The sequence below is a fragment of the Silurus aristotelis genome (assembly GCF_946808225.1).
Source record: "Silurus aristotelis genome assembly, chromosome: 5".
In the NCBI taxonomy this organism is placed as follows: domain Eukaryota; kingdom Metazoa; phylum Chordata; class Actinopteri; order Siluriformes; family Siluridae; genus Silurus; species Silurus aristotelis.
In genome coordinates, this window is record NC_139578.1 from 31,355,823 (window position 1) to 31,380,268 (window position 24,446).

The window sequence follows — 24,446 nt, forward strand, 5'->3', positions numbered from 1 at the left end:
ACACACACACACACACACACACACACACACACACACACACACACACACACACACACACACTATGCTGCATGCCTCTCTGAGTCTGTAACAGTGTTATTACTTCCTGTTTATAGAAATCTGCATTCGAATGAGACAATAATTCGATTTCACTTTGCTTCCCCTTCATCAGGACGGAAAAAAAGAGAGAGAGAGAGAGAGAGAGAGAGAGAGAGAGAGAGAGAGAGAGAGAGAGAGAGAGAGAGAGAGAATGGAGAAAGAAAAGAATGAAGGAAGGAAGGACTTCAATCAATTAATTGATCATTCAGTCTCCACCCCTAAAGAAAATCTGTCCAATCATCACAATTACTGAAGAAATGAAACCGAATTCCAGTAAAAAACCAAACCCACTACTTCTGAAGGGGAATTTAGTCCAATCCTAATGACTTCTTCATCAATTCTATCCAATCAAGACCATTCCAATCTAAACTATGTCCAATCTGAATGACTTCTAAAGGGATTGAGTGTGAACAGGGTAACAGATCTAGAAAACTGGATGTCCTCATTTACAGATGATGTCAGTTATTCAGTTTTTTTCAGCAACACAATTAAACTTTATGTGGTGTGTGTGTGTGTGTGTGTGTGTGTGTGTGTGTGTGTGTGTGTGTGTGTGTGTGTGTGTGTGCATGTGTGTTAGCAAGTAATAAAAATGTTAACTAAAGGCTTTGTACGCCTAATGGCTCTCGACAAGAATACACACATTAGCAACACTCCTGATTACACACACAGCATGTCAGTGTGTGTGTGTGTGTGTGTGTGTGTGTGTGTGTGTGTGTGTGTGTGTGTGCACGCACGCTGCTGGAGGAGCGTGTTGTTTGGTTTGATGTGAAGTGCAGGAGCTTGGAGTGTTTCACGCTGAGCCTGAGGTCAACACCAAATCTCTCATTACCTCTGCTAACAATCTGTCCACTCTGAGATGTAGGACACTGAGAGAGTGTGTGTCCCTGAGTGTATGGTGTGAGTGTGTGGAGTCCTGTCTCCTCTCAAACATAGACGTCATCGACTCCAAATCAACCTTCTCACACTCATTCCCACAATCCTCCAGATGTTATAATGATCTACTGAAAAACGCTGTGGAAAGTCCACGCTCTCGGTTTGCTCAGTTTTCATTCGTGTAAATCCTGTACGTTTCCTGGTTCTCACATTAGTGATCTCGTCACGTTTACGCTAATAATATGCTCCAGGAAGAACTCGAAAAAGGGGTTTCTGCAACAATGCTGAAGAAGGTTCAAGAAACAGTTCCTTAAGGAACCATACAGAGAGCCGTAAAAACCTTCTCTGGTACTATAAAGTGTTCATCAAACAGGTTCTTTCTTCACAAAAAGCGTATTAATGCCCCCTGAGTGATTCTTTCAACCAGAAAAACTCCCTACAATTATAAACTATATAACCCCTATTCAGCCTTATGGGCTTCTAACACAAACCTTTCAGCATGACAATGCCCCTGTGCACAAAGCCAGCCAGCGAGAACTCCAGACAGATAGACAGATAAGCAGAGAGACAGACAAAAGGATAGATAAGAAAGCGAGACAGACAGAAGGACAGACAGACAGACACCCTCACACACACATCGTCTCTGTTTCGACAAAGAAATTGCTTTGTGTTAATGTGACTGCCTTCATCAGTCCTCTCTCTCTCTGTGTGTGTGTGTGTGTGTGTGTGTGTGTGTGTGTGTGTGTGTGTGTGTGTGTGTGTGTGTTAGAGACTGTATGAATATTTAATAGAAGAGATATTTTGAGTAATATTTGATGTTGCATCAGTTTTGTCTGGAAAACTGTGTATTTACCCATTGAATGATCTATCTATCTATCTATCTATCTATCTATCTATCTATCTATCTATCTATCTATCTATCTATCTATCTATCTATCTATCTATCTATCTATCTATCTATCTATCTATCTATCTATCTATCTATCTATCTATCTATCTATCTATCTATCCATCCATCCATCCATCCATCCATCCATCCATCCATCCATCCATCCATCCATCCATCCATCCATCCAAGGATTTATTCATGACTCTTTCATCTCTCCATCCATAAAGTAAAATGAGGGTTAGTTAGTGGAAGAGATGGGTGCACTTTTGGCCAAAATGTTAATGATGTGTATGTGGAAGATGTTTGGTAACCCTGTGATGTTTTGTGTGTGTGTGTGTGTGTGTGTGTGTGTGTGTGTTTTCAGGATGTCTCTTTGAGGATGATCTGTGTGAGCCACATGAGGTTTGCATCAATGGTAAGTCCTGGTTTATTTCTTTACTAACAGGTGTTCTGAAATATCAAAGGTAACAAAAATGGATAAGGAGTGCAGTATAGTTAACAAAAAAAAAAAAAAAGAAGAAACTGTTTCTGAAAGGAGTTTGTGCTTTTAGAGGAAACTAATCAACTTCAGCTTTAATAACTCCGCCTTTCATTTAACTCTACCAGTTGATTTTATATAAGACCAGAGGCCACGCCTCCTTCACTATGATTGACACATACACAGGCCACACCCCCTTTACTTTGAATAACACATACACAGGCCACGCCTTCTTCAGTAAAAATTACACATACACAGGCCACGCCTTCTTCACACTCAGTCACCACACTTCCTTTACATGCACACACAGAGGCCACACCTCCTTCACACTCAGTGGCCACGCCTCCTTTACTTTCACCCCCTTCCTGACTGATTTTGAATTATAATGCAGATCATAGACTCTGTGTTTTTCGCTCTCAATCTCTCGTCTCGTCTCCGTGACTCGGTGGCTCTCAGGCAGTTAATTGATCCTTTCGATGTAGTTTCTCAGATCAGCCTCTTTGTGGCCTGTGATTTCCCCAGCGTTCTGCCACAGTTTGGAAATGATTAACGCTAGAAGACGAAGAAAAAGAACAACACGAAGAGCACGGCGAATCGTTCAGCTTAATTAAAGGAGTGCAGCGAGGAGTGGAGGCCCGAGCGCCCCGGGACTTCCTTCACAACTAAAATCATATGCAGACACGCTCTCGCGGAGCTGCAGCTCTGCCGTGCTGCTCGTCCACGCCTTGGCGCTGGCCTTTATCAGCCGCTTCCAGAGTGAAGAAGAATGACGTGTTCGCCGGGTCTCAGAGGGCCTCCAGTCTGGCTTCCTGCCAAAGCAGGGGTTTGTTTAGTGAGCAGATAATATAACAGAAAAAGTGCGCAGGGAGACGATGAGATTAGCCGCTAATTGCTAGGCGCATCCGTCTTTCTGACGGCTACGGGTTTATTTATTTCATTGTTTTATTTATTTATTTGATTTTGTAGGAATAAATATATCCAACTTCCTTGTGTGCTATTTCGCTGAAGTTCTGCTGGACAGTTTTTGGAGTCAGACTGTTGTTCTTGGCTGAACCTGATGGCACGTCTTGCCTGACCTTTGAATATCAGCTCATCTTTCTTGAACCCTGAACCTTGGCAAATTTTACTTGAACATTGAACTTTGGCACATCTTGATCAAACCTTTAAACTTGGAACTTCTTGTCTAAACCCTAAACCTTGGATCTTTTTGTCTAAACCCTGAACCTTGGAACTTCTTGTCTAAACCCTGAACCTTGGAACTTCTTGTCTAAACCCTAAACCTTGGAACTTCTTGTCTAAACCCTAAACCTTGGAACTTTTTGTCTAAACCCTAAACCTTGGATCTTTTTGTCTAAACCCTGAACCTTGGAACTTCTTGTCTAAACCCTAAACCTTGGAACTTCTTGTCTAAACCCTAAACCTTGGAACTTTTTGTCTAAACCCTAAACCTTGGATCTTTTTGTCTAAACCCTAAACCTTGGATCTTTTTGTCTAAACCCTGAACCTTGGAACTTCTTGTCCAAACCCTAAACCTTGGAACTTCTTGTCTAAACCCTAAACCTTGGAACTTCTTGTCTAAACCCTGACCCTTGGCACCTGCTGTTTGAACCTTGAACCTTGGAACCTCTTGTCTAAACCCTAAACCTAGGAACTTCTTGTCTAAACCCTGACCCTTGGCACCTGCTGTTTGAACCCTGAACCTTGGAACTTCTTGGTTCATCCTTGAACATTGGCACACCGTGTTTAAACATTGAACCTTGGCACATCTGTGCTAGAACCAGGTGGTTTTCTGCCTCAGGGTTTGGTGTGCCATGTGATGCATTTCTTTGCAGCATGATTGTAAAGAGTGGTTATTTGAGGTATCTTTTATCTCTAACTATCTAATTGTTTTAAGCAGGACTGCTACTTACTGTTAGATGTTTTTGCTTTTTACACTATTCTGTGTCTTGGGACTGTTTTGTATGCAAATTTCAGTAGCTGATCACCAGCAAACACGCCACATTCACTGTTCACATCATTTCTGCTGATTGAGGTGAAAAAATAACCGAAGATCTTGAGACCCTGAAAGGTCTTGGGACTTCACCAAAGGATTGGTATGAGAACATCTTCTGGGAAGATGTCTCACTAGTCTTTGTAAAGACTTGTATGAGGGTGTTGGTAAAGTCAGGTACTGATGGAGGTGAGGTGAAGAGGTCTTGGGTAAAGTCAGCATAAGAAATTCATTCAAAGGTGTCCAATAGCAGGAGATCTTCCACACACTTTCCAACCCATGGAAAGGAGATCTTCATGGAGCTGGCTGCGCAGGAGCATGGTCATGCTGGAACAGGTTTGGGGCCCTTTTGAAGTGATGCGCCCACATCTAAAGATGTTCTATCCAATTGTACATCTTGAAGTTTGGAGGAAGAACCACACATGGCTGGGAAAGTCTCTGTTCTCATAGAACCTATCAAATACATAATCGATAATGGTTGTCATGGTAACGCTAAATTAAATATAAATAAAGTGCTATTATTATCATGCTAATTATGTCGAAGACGATTTCCTTGCTCATGATTCTGACCGACGCCTACAAAGATCTAAAACTCTCGACAAAGCATTGAGAGTCGTTGTTAAAAATATCTTCTGGGATGTTCTGATCAACCAGAGGCTGTAAAATCAAAGCCTGGTGCTGACAATGTGAGAAATGTACTTTGGAGTGTGCTGTTGAATCGGACTGCCTGGTGCTGGACGTGGCTTTGAGGTAACTGCGCTTCCTGTGCTGCTCGAGTGCAGATCAATAGCCTTACAGAGTGTGTGGGTGGAATCCAAGTAGGACACGAGTCGCCGGAACCCTTCTTCTTCCACAATAGACAATGGCTGATGATCGAGGCGTATGAATTCCATTATAAAACATTAGACTGAAGTAAGACCACACAGAAGGGATGGATGGCTGGATGGATGGACCGATGAACGGATGGATGGATAAATGAGTCTGTCTGACTGTCTCACTGGTTAAGGCTCTGGTTTACTGATCAGGATTTCAAGCCCTGGTATCCCCAAGCTGCCAATCTTGAGGCCCTTGAGCAACCCTCTGTGCTCCAGGGGGCGCTGTATCCTGGTTGACCCTGCACCCTGACCCCAGCTTCCAAACTTCACTGGGATATGTGAAGTAATAATTTCACTGTCTCGTAAATGTACATGTGAAAAGCCCAAGGTATAAAGCACAACAACTTAAGGGCCCTGCACAAGGGCCCATGTGGTGGGATTTGAACTGATGACTTTCCTCATCAAAGTGTATTTGACAAAACGGAACCCAAAATCTTCATCAGATTTATACAACTTTTGCTGCTCATCATCATGATGTTCCTCCACAGCTAGTTATTATTTAAAGTAGCGATAAACGGATAAAAATGAGGTATGACATGAGGTTAGCCAGTTCCTTCACTTTCGCAAACACAGAGGCCACGCCTTCTTCACTGAAGCAAATGCACATGTTGACCACGCCTCCTTTGCTAAAACTTAGACATATACCTCTTGTACCAATCAGAGTCTTACGCTCCTCCCTCACCTTCTGTTTCTAATCTAGCCTCCTGATTTGTCCACTTTTCAATCTCCTCAACGTGCTAACGGGGCAAAACTTTCAGCTTCACTGCCCCCTACAGCCCAGGACTCTCGTCCAGATTTAGACATCCATCAACAGGATGGAATGTTTGAATCTAAATTCCATTCGAAAATCTTTGGTTAAGATCCTATACTTCTTCTGTGTCCTGCCAAAAGTATTTGGACACCCCACTTTCCACCCACCCATAGGTGCTGGTTCTTCTTCAGACCACAAAGTCAAACACACACAATTTTATACGAAGTCTTGAGATGAAGTGACATAAGATTTTCCTTTCACTTGAACTACGAGACCCGAACCTATACAAAGCCAGCTCCATGACGATGGGCTTTCCATGGGTTGGAAGTGTGTGGAAGATCTCCTGCTATAGAGCTCCATCCCAATTGAACAACTGAATGTGAGCGCTGACCGCACCCCAGAATTTCACACCTCGTCTCACCTCCTTCAGTACCTGACTTTACTAACTGGCTGAACGATCTCCACAAAATCTCCACAAAATCTCCATTAAATCTGGTGTAACATCTTCCCAGAAGAGTGGAGCTTATACAAAGCGCAAACAGGACCTTCAAAAAGGGAAGTTCTAAAAGCTCCTACAGGATATAATTATATCCTGGTTAGACTTATGACTAGTTTTGTGGCAGGTCGATCTTCTTGCATTACTGCACATCGTTCTGAAGACATGTTTGTGTGGCGTTGACAGCTGGACAGTGGATACAAGCAGCTCCAGTCCAAACAGCTCAGGATTCATCAGGCTTCCAAGACGGTTATTGATTTGCGCTGTGTGTGTGTGTATGTGTGTGTGTGTGTTCCTTTGGGTCGAATGTTCTTTAGCTGAAACCTCACTACGCATTTTGATCACATTCGAATCACTTGTTCTTCTGAGGTTGAGACCAAGAATCTGAAGAATGAAGACAAGAACCTTCAATTATATAATACATACAGTATATACACACTTTTTTTTAACGTCCCATTTCACATTTGCTCTTATTAGAACCTTCACTCTTCTGGGAAGATGTTCCACTAGATGTTTGTGGAGATTTGTGATTATCCCAGCACAAACTAAGGTATTTATAGAAGTATTTATAGAGGTGACTGGAGGTGAGGAGGCCTGGGGTGTAGTCAGCGTTCTAGGGTTGGAGCTCTATAGCAGGAGATCTTCAACACTTCTAACCCATAGAGAGCAGATCTTCATAGAGCTGGCTTTCAGCAGAAGGGCATCGTGATGCTGAAATGGGTTTTGGGTTTCCGAGTTCGAGTGAAGGGAAAATTTCACGCTCGTGCAGCCAAAGACGTCCGATACCAACTTTGCGGTAACAAAAATTAGTTTTCAAGGAAGAACAAGATATTGGTGAGGTGTCCAAATATTTTTGGGCAAAATGTGTGCGTGTGTTTTAATAATAATTTAATAGAAAATTCACATTTCCGAGTTGCTTAAACATTCAGTTTTTGGTGTAATTGTGTATGGAAACTCGTAAGTTTGATATTTCGTTCACGGATTTTTGAAGGTTCTCTATGAAATGTAAGATAACGTATTGGAAACGTCGCGTATCTTTTCACCCGTGCTGTCGCTCTCTCGATCCCCAGCTGTGTCGTGCACCGATCTCAGAAAGGATCCGGACGAAAGCTCATCACGCTCCTTTCGAAACATTTCGCCGTCCCGCTTCACTTCCTGAACATCTCGATTGCATTTCTGCCCTCACGTCTCTCCTGAATGAAGAAATACGGCTTCGAGACAAAAACCTTTCACGCAAACCGACTCGATTTCTATTTTCCTCGGAGTATCTGAGTATCGCACGGCTTTTAAATCTATCGCCGCTGATCGTTTTCACCGCTGGGAATGAAAAATATGCTGATTTTATGTTTGGATTCAGATCCCAAAAGCCTTTTTTTATAACATAATTTACGCTCTCATTCTAATACGCTATTGTTTCTATAGCAACAGCTTGTCTTTGATATTTAACAAAAAAAAATAACCACCAGTGGAAAAAATCAACCTCAAAAGAATTTGAAATTATTTTAATGGGTATAAAGGGAACTCTACTGGTTTTAATGGAAAGTGTAATGGTGTGAGCCTGTGGATCTGCACTGGGAATTTTTTTTGTCTTGTATTGATGGAATGTTTTGACTAATAAGAATCAGAAAGAGTTTTATAGGCAAGTAGTTGCACATAAAAATTTTTTTTTTTAATAAAATGTATGGGGGAGTGGTGGCTCCAGCGGTTAAGGTTAAGGCGCTGGGTTGCCGATCGGAAGGTCTGGGGTTCGAGCCCCGGTATCGCCAAGCTGCCACTCTTGGGCCCTTGAGCAAGGCCCTTAACCCTCTATGCTCCGGGGGTCCCTTACGAGGGAAATATCAAGGTCCGTAACATCGGAGTGACGTGGGGCCGCCTTCCCGTGGGCTCACCACCTGCAGGAGGGACCGTAAGGGACGGTGCTGTGAGGATTGGGCAACAGTCGAAAGCGGGGGCCTGCTTAGACTGCTGCCCCCGCGACCCGAATTACGGATAAGCAGGAGAAAATGAATGAAGTATGAACAATTAAATAAAACGTAATAAAATTAAATACAATACAATAAAATGCAATCAAAAATAAATTAAATACAATACAATAAAAAATGAAATGTAATAAAATTAAATACAACCTTCAGTAGGAGATCTAGAGTTAGGGTTAGCCTGAGATATTAAAGCTCATATCCACGACACAGACGTCCTACATGGTTGTGTTTGAGGGAAGAACCATGTATGGCTGGAAAAAGTCAGGTGTCCCAATACTTTTGCCATCTAATACTGAATGTTCTCGACTGGAATGGATTCTCTGGTATTTGCTCTGAGACGTGAGATGATTATGCTGCTTCGAGAGTGCTGTTGCTCTCAGACCACATACAGGATCTCGTATCGGCCATGTTGCTCCCACAAGTCATATCCTTCCACTTCATTAAAGATCTATCAGGCTTTATGGAGCTCCTGTGCACCACTGACCTGGCCGTCTCACACAAATCTCCCGTCTCGTTTCACATCGTTCCACATGACCGCAAAAGCTCGAGGATCACTTCAAACACGAGGTGGAGGGTTCTGAGGGATGTAATTGACCTGTGATGGAGGTGAGATGGAAGTGTTATTAAATTGTGATGAAGATGTAATGAAGTTGGAATAGAGTTGTGAAGGATATGAGATGGAGGGAGATGATCTGAAGGAGATGTGTTGGAGGTGTTATTGATATGTGATGGAGATGTAATGGATATGTGGGAGAGATCTGAAGGAGATGTGTAGATGTGTTGGAGAAGTAATGAAAGTATGAGAGATCTGAAGGAGATGTGTTGGAGGTGTTATTGATATGTGTTGGAGATGTAATGGACATGAAGATGATCTGAAGATGTGTTGGAGGTGTTATTGATATGTGATGGAGATGTAATGGACATGAAGATGATCTGAAGATGTGTTGGAGGTGTTATTGATATGTGATGGAGAAGTAATGAACGTGTGAGAGATGTGAAGATGTGTTGGAGGTGTTATTGATATGTGATGGAGATATAATGGACATGTGGGAGAGATCTGAAGGAGATGTGTTGGAGGTGTTATTGATATGTAATGGAGATGAGATGGATATGTGGAAGATGATCTGAAGGATATGTGGAGATGTGTTGGAGAAGTAATGAAAGTGGGATAGAGATGTGAAGGAGATAAGATGGATATGTGACAGAGAGATGTGAGAGATCTGAAGGGGATGTAGCATGTGATGACAGTTGTGAAAGAGATGTGAAGGAGATGAGATGTATATTTGAGAGAGATGTGAAGGAGGTGTTATTGATATGTGATTGAGGTGTGATGGAAATGTGAAGGAAATAAGATACATATGGAAGAGATATATGAAATTGTGTTGGTGGTGTTATTAATTTTATAGAGATGTGATGAAGATGTGATGGAGATGTGATGGATAAGTCTCACTGTATGATGTATAAGGAGATCTGTGGAATGTGATGGAGTTGTAATTGAGAATTAATGATATAGTGATAGAGATGAGAAGGAGATGTGTTGATGTTATTAAATTGTGATGGAGATGTGATGGAGAAGACATGGATATTTAAAAGAGATCTAAAGATGTTTTGGATTTTGGATGCGATGGAGATGTGAAGACATGATGGCGAAATATTGAAGGTGTGATAGCGATGTGATGGAGATGAGATGGTTATGTGGGACAGATCTGAAGGAGATGTGTTGGAGGTGTTATTGATATGTGATGGAGATGGGAAGAAGGTGTGATGGAGATGTTATGGGTCTGGATATTGGGGGGCTCTTTGGATATACATTAATGAAGATTCTCAGAATGGTTTGAAGGTGTGATGGAGATGTGATGGGTCTGGATATTGGGGGGGGGCTCTTTGGATATACATTAATGAAGAATCTCAGCGTGGTTTAAAAAATGCTTAGGTTTAATAAAAAAAAAGTTTTTTCAGTGTTCAACTCATTTGGATGTCTGGACTTGCCGGTGTCTAAGGTGCTTACCAAGCCCTTTTTCTTCTTCTTCAACTTTTTTAATGAATCATGTTCCTGATTTGAATACCAGTGTCCGTGTAAAAAAAAGAGAAAAAGAGAGAATCCTTCTGGCCCTCCAGCACCAGAGTTAATTTAATGGCTCAGTGTGCAAACAGAATTTTTTAACAAGCAATTCCAAGAAGTTCTAAAAATGGATGTGGTATATCTCAGGTTATTTGTGCAGTCAATCCGTTCACATTCGAGTGTCTCAGTTTTTCTCCACATTTTGCCCTCCTGCTCCTTCACCCATTAGCCACAAGTGTCAAGTGCCCTCGTGTCAACACCATGAGATGGTCTGTGTTTGCCTTCAAATCCTGTCAGATCTTTTAAACCACAACTAAATCAAATGACCCAGTGACTATACCAGCCAAAGACCACATCAGGTTCCACTCCTGTGGACCACAAATGGAAATATGCAGTCTTTAACTGAATGTATGGCTGTTGTAACCCCTCCACCTTTAGGCTTGAAGGTGTTTTCACTTAAAGATCCGTCTTTTAGTCAATGGGTTTCAATGAGAAAGCTGTCAGCTGTCCTCACTATCCACTGCAGGATCTTGTGTTCCAATTCCTGAAGCAGGAAGTTATGCAGCTTCACAGGATGCAAACTATGAAGAAGGTCTGAAAGCTTCATCTCTTGCTGCAGAATTTTGTGAACTTTGACTCGAACCTGTCCTGTTCATGAGGAGGATAAAGAGCTGTGAGGACTCAGTTGATAAACTGATTCAGAAGATTTACTTTGAGGAGTTGCTTTGAGGACTCACTGTAAGGAATCATTAAGAGGATCTGCTCTAAGGACTTGCTTTGAAGACTCAATTTAAAGACTCGTTCTGGGGTCCCTGTCTGAGGAATCAGTCTGGGGATTTACTCTGTGCATTTGCTCTGAAGAATTGCTCTGAGAACTCAATCTGAGAGCTTTCTCTGAGGATTTACTCTGAGGAGCCACTCTGAAGACTTGCTTTGATGATTTGTTCTGAGAAATTGCTATGAGGACTTGATTATAGATCCTCAAATTTGAACACCTCGAAAAGGATTTCCTCTGAGAACTCACTTGGGACTTGTTTTTGAGCACTTGCTTTGAAGGCTTGCCCTGAGAACTTGCTCTGAGGAGTTGATCTTCGGACTCACACTGTAAACCTGGATTGAGAATTGCTCTGAGAACTCTCTCTGAGAGGTTTCTTTGAGGATTTCCTCTGACAAACTGCTCTGCAACACTCACTCTGAGGACTTGATTTGATATCCTCAAATTTGGACTCCTCATAAATGATTTGCTCTGTGAATTTGCTCTTGGGTCTTGTTCTGAGGATCTGCTGTGAGGATTCTCTCTGAGCATTTACTCTGAGGACTTGCTATGAGGATCCAATCTAAAGACAAGCGTTGAGACTTCGTCTGAGGAATCAGTCTGAGGAATCACTCAGACGACGCCTGAGGAATCACCAGGAAAAATTTCCTTGGGGACTCGCTAAAGAATCACTTACGGAATTGCTCTGAGAAATCGCTATGTTCCATCTTGGAGTGTCGCAAAAACTGTTTGCAGATGGTTTTATATCGCAAATATATATGTATTGTGTGGATCGCTATCATTCTGAGAAATGCCCACTCCGTACAGTGAGACGGTAATCATCTGAAAAAGCAATTACAGAAATGTCGGACTTGTCCTCGGTAAAAATAGGCAGTGTAGAGCCAAGCTGCTGGGACAGCTGGAACATTTCTGTAATTTTTTTGTTTTTGTTTATTTTTGCCAATCTGGTTTTGCTCAGTGAAGTTTAATCACAGTAATAATAATCGAGTGTAGAATGTAATGTCTAATAATAAAACTGTAACGATAGCAATAACACATAACCGTAAAGAAAAGAGCTGTAAAGGAAGCAGTGAATGTCCAAAGTAGTCGGTGATGATGCTAGAAAAAGATATGAATTGAAATGGGTTCCTAAGCAATATGGTGTCCTGGGCTTCAACCATGTTGTATGTAGCATTCTATATGAGATCGCCTAAAACTAGCCTAATGGGTTAAGCTAAGCTAAGCTAATAGCAAGGCAAGAGAGTCTGAGAGGTCTGGCTAATGGCAAGGAAGTTGACACAGGTCCGTGTAAAGCAGGACCACAGGCAAAAATCTAAGTAGCATAGGGAGGTGTACAAGAAAGAATGGAAAAGTATGTAGAAATCAATTTGTTAATCATTTTCAAATTGATTGACATTTGTAAGAACCTCCTCTCATTGTCTCAGTCAATTCTTCCTCAGTTTTGGACTTCCCTCCTCTATCACTCTTTCTATGATCGCACTGGAATAATATCAGAGCACAAATCAGGCTGGATATTTCTCCTGATGCCGGATCGTATTAGCAGATCTGCCCAGATGAGTTGACAAGAGGGCTGTAACTGAGACAGGTTATTCCTCTCAGTGTCAGCAGCGTGACGGATTATTGCTAGCATAATTCTCTTTTAGTACCGTCTATGAAGCTCTGCTCACAAAAACAAAGGGCCAGAACTGTTAGACTGATGCACTAGAAGAAAAGGTATATGTAAAGGGGGGCTCCTTTAAAAAAACTGTATCTGATGGATGATTTTTGAAGTCGTTAGCATTGAACTGAAGAATTGTTCAGCAATTTGTCTTGTGTAAATGCTAGCAATGCTAGCTTGTGATCAAGATGTTGGGTCTTTTCCAAGAATAGACAAAAATACACCCTGTATGGGAGTCGAATCAAGTACAGTTCCCAGGCATATACACACTATTGGGGAAGTCAAGGGTTGCCAAGTCTGCATGTTTTAATACGTTTACATTATGTTTGCCCTTATCCAGAGAGAATTTACATTTGATCACATTTATACAATTGAGCAGATATGGGTTTGAGGGTCTTGCTCAGGGGCCCAGGAATGACAGCTTCATGTGGCACGACCTTCAGATATAAAGTCCAATGCCTTAACCAATAAGTAAGTCTAAGAACTTGAAAGAAACCACCACAGAAATGTAGGTAAACATTCAGATCAAGTCCGCACTATGCCACCAGAGGGCGCTCCAGCTCTTCCACGTGAAGCCTTGCCAGCTATTTACCTCACTTTTTTCTTGTTTTATGTTCAACCTATTTTGGATTGTCCTTTGAATCCTGGAAATAGAGATTGATGAAGTCTCGCCTGCACTTGGATGTACCTGTGGACATGGTATGATTATGATTGACCCCTTTTTTTGCCCCTGTTTATTACTATTCAGGTTTGGATTGTGGATTTTATTGCTAGGGAACCTCTAGCACATGGATCCTTCACACAGAATTCACAGACATAGTAAGGAGGTTCTTACGAATGTCAATCAATAATTCATTAAAAAAAAAGGTTAAACGAATGAATTGACTTGTTTGTCCTTTCCAATTTTCCTTCTTTTGCTACTTAGATTTTTTAGCCTGCGGTCCTACTTTACATGGACCCGTGTCACCTGCCTCACCTGGTGCACCTCTGATTATATTACAGTATTATGGCCTTGGACTATGTTTCCCATCAGCCAATGCACCTCCACCGAGACAGAAGAACAGACGACTAGGGTTTGGTCAATAAAACATTGTCTGAGGAAAGACGTGCAATCAGGTACACTGTTAAACTCACAGGTCTTTCGGTGCCGCACAGTGGCGTGTCCTCGTCCACTTCCTGTCTCCCTTTGTCTTAATTAGTGCCACTCAGTGACTTGCTTGTGTTGTAGTATTGATTTTCCTTGTCAGATTGCGGCTCAGAGAAAATGCTAATACTTATGTTCACAGACAATCGGGCGAGGTGTGAGACCAGACGGATTTATTCTGTTTCATATATGAGACCGCATATATACATCAATCATTTATTGACCAAAGGACAGGGACACCTGACTTTTCCAGCCATATGTGTTCCTTCCTCTAACAGCAGCTCCAAACCTGTTCTGCATGATAGAAATAGTTGATGTTTAAGTGTAAATCATTTATAAATATAGAAAATATCTTCCACATCTTTCCATCCGAATCTTCCTCGAGGACGAGTCGCTATCGCAGGACGCATTGCAAAGTGTTCCTCCGGATTGGATCGGATTCATTCACTGTTATTTTATAGCATTTTAAATCGATCTTATTTGAAGTGTTTGCTGAATTTTAATTTGTGGTAGAAATCGATTTTATTTCAGTGAAGGGAGTAAAAAGGAAGTGGCCATTTAAAGTTGTTTTCAAAAACCATACAAGAGGAATTCAGGTACAACTGATTAGTGTAGATCAGACGTCTCCGCCTCTTTGGATCAGACACCTCTGTTTAATGAATGCCTCTGTGGATCAGACACATGTTTAATGAACTCCTCTATTAATCAGACACCTCTGGTTAATAAACGCCTCGGTTTATCAGACACCTCTGTTTAATGAAAGCCTCTGTGGATCAGACATCTCTGTTTAATGATCCCCTCTATTGATCAGACACTTCTGTTTAATGAACTTCTCTGTGGATCAGACACTTCTGTTTAATAAATGCCTCTGTGGATCAGACACCTGTTTAATGACCTTCCCGGTTAATCAGACACCTCTGTTTAATGAACGCCTTTGTTGATTGGACACCTGTTTAATAAACGCCTCTGTGGATCAGACACCTCTGTTTAATAAACGCCCCTGTGGATCAGACACCTGTTTAATAAATGCCTCTGTTGATCAGACACCTGTTTAATTAACTTCTCTGTTGATCAGACACCACTGTGTAATTGACGCCTCTGTGGATCAGACACCTCTGTTTAATGAACACCTCTGTGGATCAGACACTTATGTTTAATGAACGCCTCTGTGGATCGGACATCTCTGTTTAATGAATGCCTCTGTTGATCAGACACCTCTGTTTAATGAACGCTTCTGTGGATCAGATACCTCTGTTTAATGAACGCCTCTGTTTAGACACCTGTTTAATAAATGCCTCTGTTGATCAGACACCTCTTTTTAATGAAGACCTCTGTTTAATGAATGCCTCTGTTGATCAGACAGCTCTGTTTAATGAATGCCTCTGTTGATCAGACAGCTCTGTTTAATGAACGCCTTTGTTGATTGGACAGCTCTGTTTAATAAAGGCCTCTATTGATTGGCTGCCTTTTTGTTGTTTTGCACAGCTCTTTTTCTTGGATGCCTCCGTTTAATTAATTCCTCTGTTGATCAGACGCCTATGTGGATAAGACAATTCTGTTTATCAGATGTCTCTGTTTATTTGATGCCTCTGTTGTTTGGACAGCTCTGTTGATTAAATGCCTTTGTTGATTATACATCCTTGTTTCTTGAACGCCTTCAATTAAGTGCCTTGAACGCGTTTAATGAACGTCTCTGTTTAATGGGCAATTCGGTTGATTAGACACCTCTGTTGATAAGACACATTTGTTTATTAGATGTCGTTGTTTATTGGATGCCTCTGTTTAACGGATGCTCCTTTTGTTGGAAGCCTCTGTATATTGAACTGCTTAGGGGAATGTATCCAGATTTAATATTCAGAGACACAGAGACACAGAGACACAGCCATGAGAGTGTTTAATCAGATAATTTAGCTCCCTCTGCTGCTCACACTGCACACATACACTCATACTCCCAGAGTCACTGGACAGATAATGTGTGTGTGTGTGTGTGTGTGTGTGTGTGTGTGTGTGTGTGTTTGTGTGTGTGTGTATCTGTATATTCTGCCTACATTCCTTTACCTATCTGTTATTCTATCTCTCTGTCTATTTATTCTGTCTACATCTGTCCATCTCTTCACCGCTCTACCTGTTTGTCTTTCTACCGCTTCATCTGTCTATCTGTTTATTCTGTCTACATCTGTCCATCTCTTTATCCCTCTATCTGTCTGTCTGTTTACCTACAACCTGTTTTTTCACTCTCCACCCATCTGTCTTATTCCCCTCCACCCCCCTGTCTCTTTTCCTCTCCATGTGCTTCTCTTTTTACTTCTTTGCCTGTCTGGCTGTTTGCTTCTCCACCTTTTTGTATTTCTTCACCATCACCCATCTGTCGCTCTTCACCTCTACCATGCGTCTCACTTTACCCTCACCTGTCTGTCTGTCTTTACCTGTCTGTCTCAATTTACCTCCACCTGTCTGCCTTTACCTCCACCTGTCTCTCTGTCTTTACCTCCATCTGTCTGTCTTTACCTCCACCTGTCTGTCTTTACCTCCACCTGTCTGTCTTTACCTCCACCTGTCTGTCTTTACCTCCACCTGTCTCTCTGTCTTTACCTTCACCTGTCTGTCTGTCTTCACCTGTCTGTCTATCTTCACCTGTCTGTCTCTCTTTATCCACACCTGTCTGTCTGTGTACTTTGGCAGCTCGTAGACAGCTCATTACATCTTCACACGGCTGACTTGCTGTTGTGTAAGAGGATCATTAGTGAGTGAGTGACATATTTAGAAATAACGGTGTGTGTGTGCGTGTGTGTGTGTGTGTGTGTGTGTGTGTGTGTGTGTGTGTGTGTGTGTGTTAGTGCAGTGTTGGATAGGCTCTTGACAAATTTTCATGCCAATGTTTTTTTTTCTTCAGTGCAGGCTTTGTGTTTGTGTGTGTGTGTGTGTGTGTGTGTGTGTGTGTGTGTGTGTGTGTGACAGGAACAGAAAAGCGCAGCAGTGTACTTTCTAAATTTAAACTGTAATTAGTTCGGGATTAGTCCTGCAAATTTCCTGAAAAGAAAAGATGAAAGGTGAGGGAGGTTGCCATGGAGACCATCATAGGGTTGATGGACAGGGAGGAAATGGACAAATCTGAGTGTCAAAAAGAGTGGAGCTTGTTTCTCTCTTCATGTCACCTGTCTCACACCTGTCCACCTTATCTGTCTCTGTCCCCTCGCCTGTCTGTCTGTCCTTTCACATGTCTGTCTGTGTCTATTGTGTCTATCTCTGTCTATGTCTGTCTGTCTGTCTGTCTGTCTGTCTGTCTGTCTGTCTGTCTCAACATTATGTAGCACCTGTCCCCTCATCTGTCTGTCTGTCTTTGCCCCTTCACCTGTCTGCCTGTCTGTCTCTACCTTTTTCTATGTCCATTCACCTGTCTGTATCTCTCTCCGTCTTCTCACCTGTCTGTCTGAATCACTCTTTGTCTCTGGCCCTTTACTGTCTGTCTGTGTGTCTGTCTGTCTTTCTCCCTCCCAACATACTGTAGCATCACTTTTTTTTTTTAAAGGCTTTAGATAAGAGCTCTGGTCATCACTGTGACCACACACACACACACACACACACACACACACACACACACACACACACACACACACACACACACACACACACACACACACATTATCTGTCCCCTTCCTTATCTTCACATCACCACAGACACTGACACGGTGTCGCTTTTTAGGCCGTTGCCTAGCAACTCAGTATCGACTTCATAATTCAGAGGCTATGAGTGTGAGAGCAGGGGATTGTGGGTAACACAGCTGTCCTCCAAACAATTACTAATGGCCCTGTAACTGTCTGAGATCAGATACTGTCACTCTCCGTGCGGCTGCTGTCCTCCGTCCACAGTGTCTGTCTCCGGGTCAGACACAAAGACAGGCAAATAGACAAGTGAAGGGACAGAGACAGACAAACATACAGGTGAGGGAACACAGACAGACTGACAGACAGACAGACAGACAGACAGACAGACAGACAGACAGACAGACAGACAGACAGATAGACAGATAGATAGATAGATAGATAGATAGATAGAACGAACGAACGAACGAACGAACGAACGAACGAACGAACGAACGAACTTACTTACTTACTTGAGATCCAGACCTGTGCCTGCATGATGATGCACTTTGCACAAAAAAGCTCCATACAGATCTGCTTTCCATGGGTTGGAAGTGGGTGGAAGATCTCCTGATAAAGGGCTCCATCCTTATGGGGATGAATGTGAACACTGACTGCACTCCAGGGCTCCTCACCTCATCCACACCAGTACCTGACTTTAGTAACCTTCTAAATGATCTCACACAAATCTCCAAAAGATCTAGTAGAACATCTTCCCAGACGATTGGAAGTTATTAGAAAAGTAAATGTGGAATGGGATGTTCAAAAAGTGCAGAATCTTATGCGTCAGATGTCCACAAAGATGTGTAATACTGACTTTTTGCGTGTGTGTGTGTGTGTGTGTGTGTGTGTGTGTCGCAGACGGAGTGTTTGGCCAGTGTCAGCTCTTTCCTGTTTCCGATCTTTACAAGTATGAGGCATCTCCAGCGGCACTGCAGCGTCTGAGGAACCTCCTTCAACGACTCGCTCAGCAAGGTATCACTCTGTCTGCTGTCTCTCTATTCCTGTCCTGTCTCCCTATCCATCCTGTCTCTCTATCCCTTTTCTGTCTCTCTATTCCTGTCCTGTCTCTCTAACCCTGACTCTCTATTGCTCTCCTTTCCTTCTATCATTGTCTTGTTTCTCTATCCCTGTCCTGTCTCTTTCTATTCCTGTCCTGTCTCTTTGTCCCTGTCCTGCATCTCTATCCCTGTCCCGTCTCTCTGTCCCACCCCTGTCTCTCTATCCCTGTCATGTCTCTCTATCGCTCTTGTCTCTCGATTCCTGTCCTATATCTCTTTTCCTGTCCTGTCTCTCTATCCCTGTCCTCTCTTTATCGCTGTCCTGATTCTCTATCTCTGTCTGCTCTCTCTATCTCTGTCTACTCCCTTCCTTTCCCTTCCTACCAATAATTCAGTCTCAATCCCTCCTGTCCTGTCTTCCTGTCTCTTTTTCCTCCTGTCTCACTGACTCTACCTACTCCCTTCTTTTTCTACTTGTCTCAATCCTCCTGTGTCTTTCTCTCTTTCCTGTCTCTATCTCTCCACCTTTCTCTATTCATTTGTCTTACTTATCCCTCCTGTCACTATTCTTCTGTCTCTCATCTACCCTTTTTTTTCTTCCCGTCTTTATCCTTCTGTCTCTCTCCCTGTTCCTCACTCTTCCCACCCATTTCATTATTCTCTTGTCTCTCACTATTATGTCCTATTCTTTCTTTTTGTCTGTTTCCCCCTGTTTCGCTCTTTACCCATCTCTTTCTCTTGTCTCTCTCTCTTTCACCTTTTGTCCCAATCTCCTCCGGTCTCTTTTCCCTTGGTATCTTCTCCTGTTTCTCTCTTTCCTTGTCTCTTTTTTTCATCTTACTCATTCCTCCTTTCTCTTCTCCTGTTTTTCTTCCCTACTCTCTCTCTCTCTCTCTCTCTCTCTCTCTCTCTCTCTCTCTCTCTCTCTCTCCCTTTCTCTCTCTCTCTCTCTCTCTCTCTCTCTCTCTCTCTCTCTCTCTCTCTCTCTCTCTCTCTCTCTTCTCTTGTCATTAATTTTTCTTGTCTTGTCTCTTCCTGTCTCTCTTGTGCCCTGGTTGGAAATCCGTGTCTCTGGTATGAACCGGTCAGAGCCCCCCCCCATGTTTTCCCTACTAACCAGGATAGTGTCCCGGTTCCCATGGCAACACAGCACCGTCTATATTTTGGTTATATTTTCAGTTCTGTCTTTGACTTGATTGGTTCGTGCTCCACTTGTTTTTTTCCCTTCTTTATTAGAGAGTGTATTTTTACCATTAGGTTTCATTTATTAAGTCCTGTCTGTCCATCGATCTGTCCGTTGATCTGTTCATTTATCTGTCCCACAATCTATTCACCTCTCTGTCGTTTTTTCTGGACACCCTGTCTATCACTTACTGTCTCAATCTGTCAGACTGTCTCTTAATCCATCTATATGTCTGTAGGTCTCAATCCTGGTCCTGTCTGTCTGTCTGTCTGTCTGTCTGTCTGTCTGTCTGTCTGTCTGTCTGTTTGTCTGAATGAATGAATGAATGAATCCTGGTCCTGACTTCCTGTCTATGTTTTTCATGCGATGCCTGTCTATCTAATCCTCACTGCTCTTCTCAGTCTTCCACAGTGCCTCTGTTTATTTAGTCTCTTTTTCTTTTTTGTCCTAAATGTATTTTTTCTTTTATCCTTCTTTAATTATTTTACAGCCAAGTACCTGATTTTCTTTTCTTTTTTTAGTTTCCTGTCATTCATGTTTTAATTTTGGCATGTTCAAAATTCTAATCAAAATAAGTCTAGTGCCAGAATTACATTCTCTCTCTCTCTCTCTCTCTCTCTCTCTCTCTCTCTCTCTCTCTCTCTCTCTCTCTCTCTCTCTCTCTCTCTCTATCTCTCTAACACACACACTGTTTTGAATGCTGTGTCTGGTTTTGTCAGGAGAAATCAGTGCAGCGTTTCTTTTTGGACGAGGCTGTGTAGCGATCGCTTCCAAGGCCGACACACTCGCCTGTCTTTTCAGTGGTCTGTTGCGTCTCTCCGTCATGTGGGCAGATGAAAGTGGGATGATGAAAGGTTGAGTGCTCTCCTCCATGGCCCAGGGAGATAGAGAGGCTTTTCAATGGCATGCTGTGTTAGAAGGGCAAAGTCCCTTTCCATTCAGCTGTGCTGAAAAAAAAAAAGAGAATGTCAGATGAATTACACACACACACCACACACACACACACACACACACACACACACACACACACACACACACACACACACACACACACACACACACACACTAACATTTAACCATGCCAGTGTTATTTAGCAATTTAAAATAAAATCAGGTCATTGCACTTATCAGAATTTGGCCAGTTTCAATTGATAGAAGTGTTCAAAGTGGTCACACTGTACCACTACTGAGATACCGTACCACCACTGACACACTGTAACTCCGGTGACACTCTGTAACACCACTGACACTCTGTAACAACACTGACACCCTGTAACACCACTGACACTCTGTAACACCACTGACACACTGTAACACCACTGACACCCTGTAACACCACTGACACGCTGTACCACCACTGACACCCTGTAACACCACTGACACCCTGTAACACCACTGACACACTGTAACACCACTGACACTCTGTAACACCACTGACACCCTGTAACACCACTGACACGCTGTACCACCACTGACACCCTCTAACACCACTGACACCCTGTAACACCACTGACACTGTAACACCACTGACACTCTGTAACACCACTGACACGCTGTACCACTACTGACACTCTGTAACAACATTTACACGCTGTTCCACTACTGACACTCTGTAACACCACTGACACGCTGTACCACCACTGACACTCTGTAACAACACTGACACCCTCTAACACCACTGACACTCTGTACCACCACTGACACTCTGTACCACCACTGACACTCTGTAACACCACTGACACCCTGTAACACCACTGACACGCTGTACCACTACTGACACTTTGTAACAACACTGACACCCTCTAACACCACTGACACCCTGTAACACCACTAACACTGTAACACTCGTGACACTCTGTAACACCACTGACACTCTGCAACACCAATGACACTTTGTATCAGTATTTTACTTCACTATTTATGTTTCGGGCAACTTTTAACTTTTACTCTACATTTTTACACAAATATCTTTACTTTCCACTTTTTACATTTTCAAAACAGGTTTGTTACTTTAGTTTTAATCCATTTGGTGAAATGACAATATTTTTCTTTTTATTGCGCCGTTTTCAGTCCATCAACCGATTTCCTGTCATTGCGCGGCTTTTTCAATTCACTGGTGTATCATTTCCTGTCTCTCACACACCACAGACGTAGACTGTGTTTACAAAACAAACAACAAGCGGCGACAGAAGGCAAAAAGAAGTCTGGGGTTAACGTGGATGAGACAGAGGGAGTCAGTGATGTAAACATGACTGAGAACTGAGACATTCCTCATCACCTGGTCATCATCATCTTTTCTCTGTTTGTGTTCTATATGGTGGATCTTCAGCCTGCATACATTCATTAGAGAACATTTTTGATTAGTTTTGTATTAATAGAGTAATTAAAGCTGTCAAAATGCTAATTCTTTTTAACTGCACTGGTTTTATTAACGCGTGATTCATGCAGCACGCATTTCTGTTTGAAAATAAATAATTAAATAAATAAATGAAAAAATAAATAAATAAATATAAAAGAGGTGAAATCAAAACCTTCAGCACAACACACGTTTATTCACGACGTCCTTTCTTTACTCAGATATCAAAAATAAATAAATAAACATCCGACAGGTAACCCTCTGGAGTCTACACATTTTCTTACCGGAAATTCATAGCGGATCGGTCGAGGCCCGGGTTACCAGCAACTGGTATCGTTAGACTGCAGAGTACCAGTCGAAATTGGGCTACTGTCGGCTGAAGGAGGAAAAGGAGAGGAGGAAGACGTCTACAGAGACAGTAGGGAAAGGAGAAGTGGAGGTTTGGGTTGGTACTTTAAATGTTGGTACTATGACTGGTATGTAGGATGCCATAGCCCCCTGTCCTCTACATCTGCCTCTTACAAACCAACTACCTCCATGTCTTCCTTCACCACATCCACAAACCTCCTCCCTTCTGGCGGCTCCATTCTCAGCATTCTTCTACCGATATACTCCATGTACCTCTTCTGCACATGTCCAAACCATCTCAATCTCACCTCCCTCACCTTGTCTCCAAAACATCCTACATCCTGACACACTATAACACACAAGCAACACTCTGTAACACACCAGCGACACTCTGTAACACACCAGCAACACTCTGTAACACACCAGCGACACTCTGTAACACCATTGACACACTATAACACACCAGCGACACTCTGTGACACACCAGTAAAACTCTGTAATACAACAGTGACACTCTGTAACACACCAGCGACACTCTGTAACACACCAGCGACACTCTGTAACACACCAGCGACACTTTGTAACACAACAGCGACACTTTGTAACACACCAGCGACACTTTGTAACACACCAGCAACACTCTGTAACACACCAGCGACACTCTGTAACACCATTGACACACTATAACACACCAGCGACACTCTGTGACACACCAGTAAAACTCTGTAATACAACAGTGACACTTTGTAACACACCAGCGACACTTTGTAACACACCAGCGACACTCTGTAACACCATTGACACACTATAACACACCAGCGACACTCTGTGACACACCAGTAAAACTCTGTAATACAACAGTGACACTCTGTAACACACCAGCGACACTCTGTAACACACCAGCGACACTCTGTAACACACCAGCGACACTTTGTAACACACCAGCGACACTTTGTAACACACCAGCGACACTCTGTAACACACCAGCGACACTCTGTAACACACCAGCGACACTCTGTAACACACCAGCGACACTCCGTAACACACCAGTGACACTCCGTAACACACAAGCGACACTCTGTAACACCACTGACACACTATAATACACCAGCGACACTCTGTAACACACAAGCGACACTCTGTAACACACCAGTGACACACTATAATACACCAGCGACACTCCGTAACACACCAGCGACACTCCGTAACACACCAGCGACACTCCGTAACACACCAGTGACACTCCGTAACACACCAGTGACACTCCGTAACACACCAGTGAAACTCTGTAACACACCAGTGACACTCCGTAACACACCAGTGACACACTATAACACACCAGCGACATTCTGTAACACACCACTGACACCCACACTTCCCTTCAGCTGCCTTATCGGTCTCTTTTATCTTTCCAGTGTGTTGTCTCTGTCTCTGTCTTGTCTTCTTGATAGTTTCTTGGTCTCAATGGATTTATTTTCTTTACCACTCAGCTTTATATATCTCTGTCTCTCTTGCCCTTTCTATCTTTCTCTCTGTTTCATAAGCTTTCTCTCTTTATTTCTCAAGTGTTCCCCTCCTCCTCTTCTCCACCTGCTTGTACCTTTAAACGTTTGTCTTTTGTCTTCCTGTCTCTCACACGGTCTCACTTTCTTTCAAGCTGTCTGTCTATCCTGTCAAACAAATATCGTGCTGCTGACAGTGTAGCGTGGGTTAGGTTCTCGTCCGCTAGGTGGCAGCACCGGTCTGTGAGTGTCAGCGTAAGGGTGTGTGTGTGTGTGTGTGTGTGTGTGTAGGAGTGTGTGAGGTCTGTCAGATTTAATACAGGACACAAACGAGATCTGAAAAGTGTGG

The 24,446-nt window shown here is 42.7% G+C and overlaps 1 protein-coding gene across 6 annotated transcripts in view; it reads left to right on the forward strand.

The window, feature by feature from the left end:
• The window catches only part of ptprn2 (protein tyrosine phosphatase receptor type N2), a 174,130-nt gene that overhangs the window by 9,939 nt on the left and 139,745 nt on the right, over nt 1-24,446 (forward strand). For all 6 annotated transcript variants that reach the window (XR_014533829.1, XR_014533830.1, XR_014533831.1 and 3 more), the window contains exons 2-3: nt 2,223-2,273; nt 18,569-18,682. Coding sequence is in view for 2 of the 6 variants with exons in the window: in XM_083542655.1 (XP_083398781.1) it covers nt 2,223-2,273; nt 18,569-18,682 (165 nt within the window). In the remaining 4 variants the exon portion in view is untranslated. The remainder of the gene's footprint in view (nt 1-2,222; nt 2,274-18,568; nt 18,683-24,446) is intronic.